This window comes from Arachis ipaensis, chromosome B5, assembly GCF_059453495.1.
Source record: "Arachis ipaensis isolate K30076 ecotype BB chromosome B5, ASM5945349v1, whole genome shotgun sequence".
NCBI lineage: Eukaryota > Viridiplantae > Streptophyta > Magnoliopsida > Fabales > Fabaceae > Arachis > Arachis ipaensis.
This window is the reverse complement of record NC_142440.1, coordinates 142889324-142900434: the sequence shown is the minus strand read 5'-3', so window position 1 is coordinate 142900434 and position 11111 is coordinate 142889324. Positions and strand designations below refer to the sequence as shown.

Below are 11111 nucleotides of genomic sequence, written 5' to 3'. Positions count from 1 at the left end.
GATATTATTATAGAGAGTCAATCTAGAAGCTCCAGCGGATTGATGTTTTTCATCCATCTTATTTAGCCTTGCAATATCCATTGTTGTTTCCGTATAGGGAGGATGGATTTCGTTTGGGTATTACAACATTAGATTCTATCTCTGCTAGGCCTACAAAGAAAAACAAAATCACTTTGCGACAATTCTTTGCTTTTCGACTACAAAAAAGGACAGGTGAATCTCCGTTAATTCTGAGATCAAAGAGATTATTCCAACAGTTTCTGGTAGATGCCTACACAATGGTGGAATCAGAGAAGTTAAAATTCTTTAGGTGTAAACAACCACAGTTGAGGGTTGATAAATACAAATGTCTGCATGAAAGTCTTATAATCGGAGATGTAGATGCTGCAAGGCTTGGCAAAAGAATCATTCTTCCTAGTACTTTTACCGGTGGACCTAGGTATATGATGAATAATTGTAAAGATGCATTTGCAATTTGCAGATATGCAGGATACCCTAGCTATTTTATCACCATGACCTGTAACCCTGAATGGGATGAGATAAAAAGAGAAGTGACTTCCATTGGATTGAAGGCAGAAGACCGTCCTGATATATTGTGTTGAGTTTTCAAGATCAAGCTTGATGGTTTGATTGATGACCTAAAAGAGAAAAAAATCTTTGGCAAAATTTTAGGATGTAAGTCTGTGTTTATGCAACGCTTTATTAAAATCTTATGTTGTAATGCTTTGCTCATTTGTCTTTTTCAATTTTCAGACGTTTGCACTGTAGGGTTTCAAAAGAGAGGGCTTCCACATGCACATATCCTTTTATTCATGAGTAACGAGTTCAAGCCACAAACACCAGATGACATAGATAAACATATAACAGCTGAGATTCCTGATAAAAATGAAAGGCCAAATCTACATGGAGCTGTTCAAAATTACATGGTACATGGTCCATGTGGTCCGTACAACAAGAATTCACCTTGCATGAAGAATGGATCCTGTTCAAAGTTCTATCCTAAAGAGTTTAGACAGCGAACACTCATTGATGAGGCCAGATTTCCCAAATAAAGGCGTACTGATAACGGTCGAACAGTGAAGAAAAGGAAATGTGTACTAGACAATAAGTTCATTGTTCCGTATAATCCAGAATTGTTGCTCAAGTTCGGGTGCCACATAAATGTGGAATACACATGTCAAACAAGTTCTATTAAGTATCTGTTTAAGTATATACACAAGGGTAATGACTGCGTAACAGCTACTCTATACAATGCTGGTGATATGTCAGAAGCCACACAAGTTGTTGACGAAATTAGGAATTACTACAATTGTAGGTACATTTTGGCATGTGAGGCAGTCTGGCATCTATTTGGATACGAAATCCAAGAGAAAGAACCATTTGTGATTAGACTTCCATTCCATTTGGAGGATGAGCAACCTTTGATTTATGGTGAAACTTCTAATGTGAATGATATCGTCGAAAGAGCAATATCTCATAAGTCTATATTTTTGGGATGGATGGCGGCGAACATGTCATATCCCTATGCTCGAAGTCTGACTTATCCCGAGTTTCCAACCAAGTTTGTTTGGAAGGACGATTCTTCAAAGTGATTTCCTCGAAAGAAAGGCTTCGCAATTGGAAGGTTGACTCATGTACCTGCAGGTAATGACGAGTTTATATTTAATTTTGATCTTACTTATTTAATGATTTAAATTTAAAATCTTAATAGCCTGTATCCCACGTCCATTTTATTCGATTTATCTACACTAGAAAATAAATGTTTAAATAACTTTCAACAGTTATAATCTGTAGATTATACAATTTTTTATTTTCTATATTTTTTAGGAAAATTATTCTTATGCGGATGTGTAGCTACATAATAATTAAAATAGCGTAGCTTAACCCATTTAACAACTTAAAAGTCGGATTTTAACCAAGTTTTTTGCAGCAAATACTGAAGAATATTACCAACGACTTCTCTTGAATACTCAAAGAGGATGTATGAGTTTTCGAGATATAAGAACAGTAGGAGGAACAATTTATGCTATGTATAGAGATGCATGCTTCGTCCTTGAACTCTTGCAAGATGACAAAGAATTCATTGATACAATTAAGGAAGCAATCTCATGGGCCTCAGGATCATATGTTAGGAGGTTATTTATCATTCTATTAACATCCAACAATATCTCAAGACCAGAACATGTCTGGGATAGATGTTGGCATGAACTCTTAGATGATATTTTGTATTGACAGAGAGCCGTGATGAACATGAGGGGTGAGTTTTTATTAGTTACAATGATAAAAGTTCTTCCTTATTGATCATTTTTAGTTTAATTAAATTTTTATAGTATTGTATAATATGCAGAGTTAACAATGTCAGATGATGAGATTAAGCAGTTGTGCTTAATGGATATAGACAAGATCTTACATTCCTATGGTAAAACCTTGAAAGACTATCCTCCTATGCCTTTAGCAACTGAAGTTGATAGTTCTTTGTTAACCGAAAGGGTTATTAGGGAAGAGCTAAACTTTAACAGGGATGATTTAAAGAAAAATGCCTCAGACATGTTAGCCATCGCAACACCTGAGCAGAGATATGCATTTGATAAAATTGTTACAGCTGTGTATTGTGATGAAGGGAGGTTTTTCTTTGTGTATGGTCATGGGGATACTGGAAAAATATTTCTCTGGAACCTTATGTCTGCCGAGATTCGCTCAAGGGGTGATATAGTGTTAAACGTTGCTTCGAGTGGTATTGCATCTTTACTTCTTTCCAATGGAAGAACGGCACACTCAAGGTTCAAAATACTGCTGAATATAACTGAGGATTCTGTATGTAACATCAAACCTGGTTCCCCTCAAGCAATGTTGCCGTTGAAAGCCAAACTTATAATTTGGGATGAGGCTCCAATGGTTAGTAGGTACTGCTATGAAGCGCTTGATAAATGCTTGGGTGATATCATGAGGTGTTCTCCAACATATAGCAAAGATTTTCCCTTTGGAGAAAAAGTGGTTGTACTAGGTGGAGACTTTAGACAAATTCTTCCTTTCATTCTTCGAGGATCGAGACAAGACATCGTTCATTCAACTGTGAATTCGTCTTATCTTTGGAAGTTTTGTCAGGTGCTCAAACTAACAAAAAACATGAGACTCTCTGTAGGGACGACTGCTTCAGATCAAGATGAGACAGAGCAATTTGGTGAGTGGTTATTGAAAGTTGGTGATGGTCTAATAGGTGACAATATGAATGGTGAATGTGAGATATGTCTTCTAGGAGATATTGTTATTCCTTCTTCGGACCAGGCATTTGATGAGTTGATTCATTTTTCTTATCCAAATATTTTGGAAAACATGTCCTCAAAGGATTTTTTTTCAAAGCAAGAACTATACTGGCTCCCACACTAGACATTGTTGAAGAGATCAACAACCATCTGATGGCTATCATTCCTGGAGAGACAAAATTATATTTTAGTTCGGATTCCATTTGTATGGATGAAGAGAATATGGAGAGTCAACTAGATATCTATAGTCCTGAATTACTGAATAGCATAAATTGCTCTGGTTTGCCTCCACATAAATTAATACTCAAGGTTGGTGTTCCGGTGATGTTACTGAAGAATATTGACAAATCCAGTGGTCTTTGTAATGGTACAAGGCTACAAGTTAGGAAGCTTGGAAATCATGTCATAGAATATGAAGTCTTAACGGGTAACAATGTTGGTCATATTGCTTTGATTCCAAGAATGAATATGGTACCAACAAATGAAACCGTCCCAGTTAGATTCCAATGAAGACAGTTTCCCATAATAGTATCGTTTGCCATGACAATTAATAAGTCTCAGGGACAAACTTTATCTCATGTTGGATTGTATTTGACCAAACCAATTTTTACACATGGCCAACTATATGTGGCACTTTCAAGAGTTAAGAGTAAGAGAGGTTTAAAAGTTTTACTTATAAATCACGTAAGAATGTCTGCAAATTCAACCATCAATGTTGTTTATAGAGAAGTCTTTGAAAAAATAGTATTCTAATGTAAATATTTTAATTTTATTTTAAATTCTGTATCAGTGTATAATTATTTTACTTTAAAAAATATAAAATAATTATTACTCACTTTTTTTAAGTTAAACTTTGATTTTGATAATAATTTTATAAATTTCTTAAAATAATAATTATTTTGTACTTTTATTTTAAATATCGAAGCATATAATTTTTTTTTACTTTTATAAATTTTTCCGTGCTGAGCACGGGTTCATACACTAGTTTTTTTAAAATATAAAACCTAAAAAATAAAATTCTAAAATATATGTTATTATTTACATCCTAAATAAAAAATTTATTTTTCCACAAAAATTATCACACTCAAAACACATTCTAAATCCTAAATCAAAAAGTAATTTGTGATGTTTATTAAATCTTAAATATAATTCTCTAATTATTATTATTATTATTATTATTATTATTATTATTATTGCCACTTTTTTTCAGCTCATGTCATCACTGTTATGTTCATCATCATGGTTTTTTTTTTTTGGGACAAGAATAAGTACTTTTTGTTTTATTTTTTGGCAACAGATTTTTTTTTCTTTATTTTTTGCTATTCATAATCCTCTTTCTTGAATTAAAAAAACTACCCATAACACTTCTATTTTTAAATTTAAAAGAAAAAAAAGAAATTCATAACTACTTTGTACAAAACTTGTAGACCCACTAAAAATAGCCTACAAATACATCGTTAATATTAGCATTAACTTTTGCTAATTATAACACTCGAAGTGACAAATTTATCATGTTTCTATCTTCGATTCAATAATTGTTTTCACTGCACTCAGCATATAAACCACTTATAGAAGTAAGACCATCTCCAGTAGGGAAGTCATTCTAGTCCCTATTTATTGCCCACTTGTCATAAAAAGTAACTCCACATCAACTTTTGCGTCATAAACAATAAATAGGAACTCAAAGAATCTCTCTCTTCTCCATTAGAAGGACCTAACTTTAATCCCTATTATGATCTCACTTAATTAATTAATTAAAGTAATTAAAATTAATATAATTATTATTTTTTTATAATAATATTATTTAAATTTATAAATTTAAAATAATTTAATATTATAAAATATTAAAATAAATAACTTAAATTTGATTAGTATTTTAAATTTTATAAATAAAATATATAATCCAACTAAAAATTATTTTATAATATGTAAAAGTTAAATTTATTTTTTATGTAAAATAAATTTAATTAATTATGATTTAATATAACAATATAAATAATATTTGATATTGATTTAACATAATTATTTATATTAATTATAATTTAATATAACTAATTATTAAATAATTAATTAAATAGATATATAAGTATTTAATATAATAAATTATTATAATTATTAATAAATTAATTATAATTTAATTATTTAATATATATATTTAATATATATATATATTTTTTATTAACTTACCATATGGCATGATTTTATTGGTTGTTGCAAGTCCCTGTTTAGAGGAACTCTCAACCTTGATCCACGTAAAAAATCCTCTTTTCCTTTGCACTCTAATGATAATTGAGTCCCCAAATGTCAGAAGAAAAACTCTATTTCTTAGTATTGGAGTTGCTCTAATTTCAGCCATATATTTTCATTACCTACAAAAAAAAAAAAAAAGGCTTTCAACACTATAGCACTGCCCTTAAAATAAATATATGACAAATAGTTATGTACTAAAATTAAGTAAACAAAATCGATCAACTCATTAAATGCTTGCTCGGAATCAACAACTATCATATCAACAAAAATCTTAATTTCCAGCTCTTCGTCAAAGACTATTTCTCATGGGCTATCACGGTATCACCAACCTTTAATAACTAATTACTAATTTTTTTTTTTTTTTTTCTATTGGTTTCAATTTTTGCTTCTCATTATTAGCTTCGTATTAGAACTTCAACAGATTTCAACAAATGTAAAGAATTTATAATTGCATATACTATATCCCATCGAAATTCTCTATAAATAACAAGTAATATTTCTCTAAAGTATATTCATCGAATACAATTACCTTCCTTCAAAATGAACACCCACCATTTTTTACGGCCACCATTTTTTGAGTTAAACATATAAGATTTTCTTCCTTGGAATCGAACAATGAAATGGTGATCATCATGCCAAATTTGATCTCGACGCGTTTAGATCAACTTCATGTTAATCGTGACAATCATCGTAATAATGACAATGTTAATAATAATCTCCATAATAATGATTAGACGATGCTGCTTCCTTTGATAGTCATCTAGATCATGATGTATTTTTCTTGATTAGGTTCATTTTTTTTGGTAGAAAAGGGGTCGTAGACCCCAACAGCAACCAAAGAAACACAAACTAAAACAAACACTAAAAAAACATTATTTAGAATCTTTCAAACCTAAAGGTACCCATGGCGTTGGAAGCTAAGAGAGTGCATGAATAGTATCTGGAGGGTTTCATAAAAAATATGAAACCCATAAAAAATATTTTATCTTTTTTTTGGCTAAAATATCTGCCATCAAATTTGCTTCTCAAAGGATGTGATTTCAACGCACCTGAAAAATTCTTTTCACAAGAATCTCAATGTCTTTAAGAAGAGTTATACACGGATGCTGGACAAGACACCCATACTTAACAAAATTAATGGCCATAACAGAATTCCACTCAATAATCATATGATGAAACTCATTAGCGGTAGCAATCTGTAGTCCTTTAATAATCGCCCATAGTTCATCTTGCATGATTGAACATCCTCCTAAATTGTAAGAAAAATCCGTGACAAACCTACCCAAATGATTACGGACAATACCTCTACAACTTGCATTACCTGTTTGATTGAAGAAAGAACCATCCACGTTAATTTTCACGAATGGATCATTCGGGGGCACCACCGAATCAGCTCCTGATTGGTGTTGGTCTTCTTTGGAGTAATGTTGTCCTTCATCACTAGAGCATAATCAAAACTCCTGCTGATAATAGACCCAGCCACCTCATTAGTATGAAAACACTTTCCTTCAAACACATGTTTGTTTCTAGAATACCACAAAGATGATAAAGTCGCTCCAAATCGAACAGGCCAATCACCAGGAATCAACAGATTTTGAATAAGCCACTCCATCTAGTTAAGGTTAAAAAAATCTCTTATAGAAATTTGGGACTGAAATAAATGCCAAGTATCTCTAGCAAAATGGCAGTCCCTTAGCACATGTAAAGCTGTTTCATTACTATGAGGGCACCGCGGATAGGCAGCATCATGGAATAAATGTCTTCTGTACCTTTCGGCATTTGTGAGAATAGCATCATGGGCTACTAACCATAGAAAATAGCAGATTTTTTCTGGGCCTTTCCATCTCCAGATGAGCTTGAAGATATGACTATAGACTCACGGGTTCTCTTGTAACGAGTTATAAGCAGATTTCAAAGAAAAAGTTCCATCAGAGGAGTTCGCTCATGCAACCTGGTCACCTTCCTTCCAAGCCGAAGGCGGAAACATGGCCACTATCTTCTAAACCGCCATTTCCGGAAGCAAGCTCTTCAGTTTGTCCACATCCCAGCCCCCTGAAACGGTGAAAAAATCTGTAATTAAAATTTCTGAATCAGAGACATCACTTACTTGAGGGTGGAGTTTATTTAGGCTTCTTATATTTGGCACCCAATTGTATTCCCAAAACCTTATTTGAGATCCATTGCCTATGTGCCAAATTGAATTGGCATGGACATCCTTCCAAAAAGAACAGATATCTTCCACAAATTAGATTCATTTTTCTTCCTCTTGATGAGAGGAATAGTCTCATTGCCGCATCTGTACTTTGCCCTCAGGACTTTCGACCAAGGGGAGTCTCTTTTTTCGATCAGACTCCAATCCACTTTCATCATGAATGCTCGGTTTAGATCTTTGGCATGTCTAACACCAAGACCACCAGCCGGTTTTGGTTTAGTAACTGTCTGCCAGTTTAAGAGATGGACTTTTTTGGATTGCTCTGCTTCTCCCCAAATAAAGCTCCTGCAATTACGATCAATAAAATTACCAGTAGCAGTAGGTAATAGAGCAGTTTGCATAGTATAGGAAGGCATAACAGAGAGGACAGATCTCACTAAAGTAGTTCTCCCTGCTAGGGAGATGGAGGAGGCTTTCCAGTTGTTAAGTCTTCTCTTGATCTTAGCTTCGATCTCCTTGTACGTGTCCTTTGTCACTCTAGAGTGAATGATTGGAACACCCAAGTATTTACCCAGGTCATCAGTTCTAAGGAAGTTTAAGAAATTTCTAATATCATGTCTCACTCGGTGTCCTACACTCTTAGAGAAAAAATCATAGTTTTTTCACTGCTGATTTTTTGACCGAAACTTGTGCAAAACTCTTCTAAAATTCTCTCAATAATGTCTGCCTGCTCCATATTTGCTTCCGCAAAAAGTATTAGGTCATCCGCAAAATAAAGATGGGAAAGCTCAGGAGCCTCCCGATTTAGCTGGATAGGCTTCCAAAATCCCATACTAACCGCAGTGTTAATAAGATGAGATAGTCTTTCCATACAGAGAACAAAGATGTAGGGAGATATCGGATCACCTTGGTGGATACCTCTAAAAGAGAGGAACTCATTTAAGGCATCCCCATTCCATAAAACTCTCATTCTAGTAGTGAAAATACAGGTACAATAAGCTCAATGATATTGGGAGGAAGTCCGATATCTGTGAGGGTTTCCCGAACGAAGCTCCACTTCAACATGTCGTAAGCTTTCTCTAAATCAATTTTGATAGCCATCCAACCTTTTGGACCCTTTTTGTTCCTCATAGAGTGAATGATCTCTTGAATAATGATGATATTATCCGAGCTCTGTCTCCCCGGTACAAAGCTACATTGTGTAGGACTGACAACCTTATCCATTACTCTTCTCAACCTGTTAGCCAGAGTTTTGGTGATCATCTTATAGGAAACATTGCATAAACTGATCGGATGCATTTGCTTCAGATTGATAATCGGTTCCACTTTCGGAATCAGCGCTATAAGAGTTTCGTTTATTTCTCCTACTTTCTCAGGAGTCATAAAGATTTCCTCAATAAGCTTGACCAGGTCCAAACCAACTTTATCCCATTGATTTTGGTAGAAGACTACTTGAATACCATCAATACCTGGTGCTTTAAGGCTCTCCATATTGAAAACCGACTCTTTAATTTCAGAAAGAGAAAATATACTACTATGGCATCCAAGTCCTCTTGAGGAAGGTCTGGAAAGGAGTTCCTTAGGAAAAAAATCAGCAGCCCGGGTATCATCCGAATAAAGTTTAAAGAAGAACGTAGAGGCCATGTCCTCCAAAGTAATTTTATCACTTACCCAGTTACCATCCATGTTTTGAAGACTGAACACTTTATTTTTCCTTCTTCTAGCTAACGTAGTCCCATGGAAGTACTTAGTATTGCACTCTCCAAATTCAATCCACTTACATTTAGATTTCTGAAACCACATCACTTCTTCTTGAATAAGAATTTCTTCATATTCTCTCCAAAGAGAAGCCTGTAAGTCTTGAAAAAAATGATTATTCTAGGAGTTCATGCTAGCTGTAATCCCATTTAATCACCTAATAATTCTGCTATTCCTTTTCAGAATATTACCGAAGACATTGAAATTCCAGGACTTAACTGCTTTTTGAAAGTTTAAAATGCATTCAGACCAAGAAAGATTCCAATTATTACTAACCATATTGGAGAAGTCGGGGTGAGATAGCCAAGAAGCCATAAATCTAAACGGTCTACGGCCATCATTAACATTATTAGGGGGAGAAAAGTGAAGACCAGGGGGGAGTGATTAGATTTAAAGCTAGGTAGATGTTTAACATAAGCATTTGGAAATCAGATTTGTCAGTCCAGGTTACAAATCCCACGGTCTAACCGTTCATGCAAACCTCCCATTTTCTAAGTAAATGGCCAACCAAAGAAACCCAAATCAAGTAGCCCAGTCTCAAAGACACAAGATTGAAAATCCTCACAAGCATATCTATTTTTATTAGAGCTACCTCTTCGTTCATGATCGTGAAGAGTAGCGTTAAAATCCCCAATGAGAAACCAAGGAAGATTATTTTCCCAATTGAGATCACAAATATTATTCCAAAGGTTTCTGCAATTAACCCTTTGGGGATACCATAAAAGCATAAAGTAGCCACGGTTCAGAATTTTCATAATTTACTTTCATGTTAACCATCTGGTAATTATGGCTAATCACATCCACTCTCCAGATACTAGTATCCCAGAGGCACAAAATACCCCCAGATTGCCCTCTACCCTCTTCAATAAAATAGCTATCAAGCCGAAATTTCTCACAGCAACTTGCCATGAGAACCACTTATATGAGTTTCAATAAGAATTAAAAAACTAACCTTATACTCCTTTTGTAAGTCTCTAATGAGGCTAGAAAAGGTTTTCCCCTGCCCCCCTACAGTTACAGGCTAAGAGATTCATAAAAGCAGCAATAAAGAAGAATGGATCACAAGACCACAGCCGTTTAACACAGTTCTTGAGCCGTAACACTCGAATTCGCCAGGTTTGTCATGGTTTGACTTTCTTCCCCGTGATGGAGACTCCAATTCGGTGGTGAGGATTCCGGTGGCTTGTCTGGTGGAGGGTTCTCTTTGTGCGTTGACTGGCCCCTCAGTCTCGTCGATGATTCCCCCTGATTTAAGAACGCATTCTTCACAACATGGGCCTCCATAAATTTCTCGGTTAGATCATTGAAATCGGCCAATTGGTTATGCTCTCTTTGTAGTCTTCGCATGCTTTTGAGCATCTGTTGTTCCATCTCCACCGTTTTGGGGTTTCTTGATACGGAAGAGTGAGGTTGGGTCATGGCCAGGGAATTTTTAATAATGACCCATTTCTTCTCAGCTTCCTTTATCTTAGGCTTTGTTGGTTTACCCGTTTTTTGAGGCCCAAGGTTGAAGGAGTGGCCTTTCTTTTGTGTTTGTTTGCCGGCAAAAGCTCTCTTCTGAACTTGAACAATAGGCCTATTAGCTTTAGTGGAAACTAGTTTTTCTATCTGGCCCAAATTGACTTGCCTATCATCCTTCATTTGTGTGCCTATCATCCTTCATTTGTTTATCTAAAGCCATATTTTGC

The 11111-nt window shown here is 34.7% G+C and overlaps 1 protein-coding gene across 1 annotated transcript; it reads left to right on the top strand.

The window, feature by feature from the left end:
• Positions 1-2355: 2355 nt before the first annotated feature.
• Positions 2356-3387, top strand: LOC148566048 (uncharacterized). The gene has a single exon (XM_088487347.1). The coding sequence runs from the start codon at positions 2356-2358 to the stop codon at positions 3385-3387; it is 1032 nt and encodes a 343-aa protein (XP_088343473.1).
• The last annotated feature ends 7724 nt before the right edge of the window (positions 3388-11111 follow it).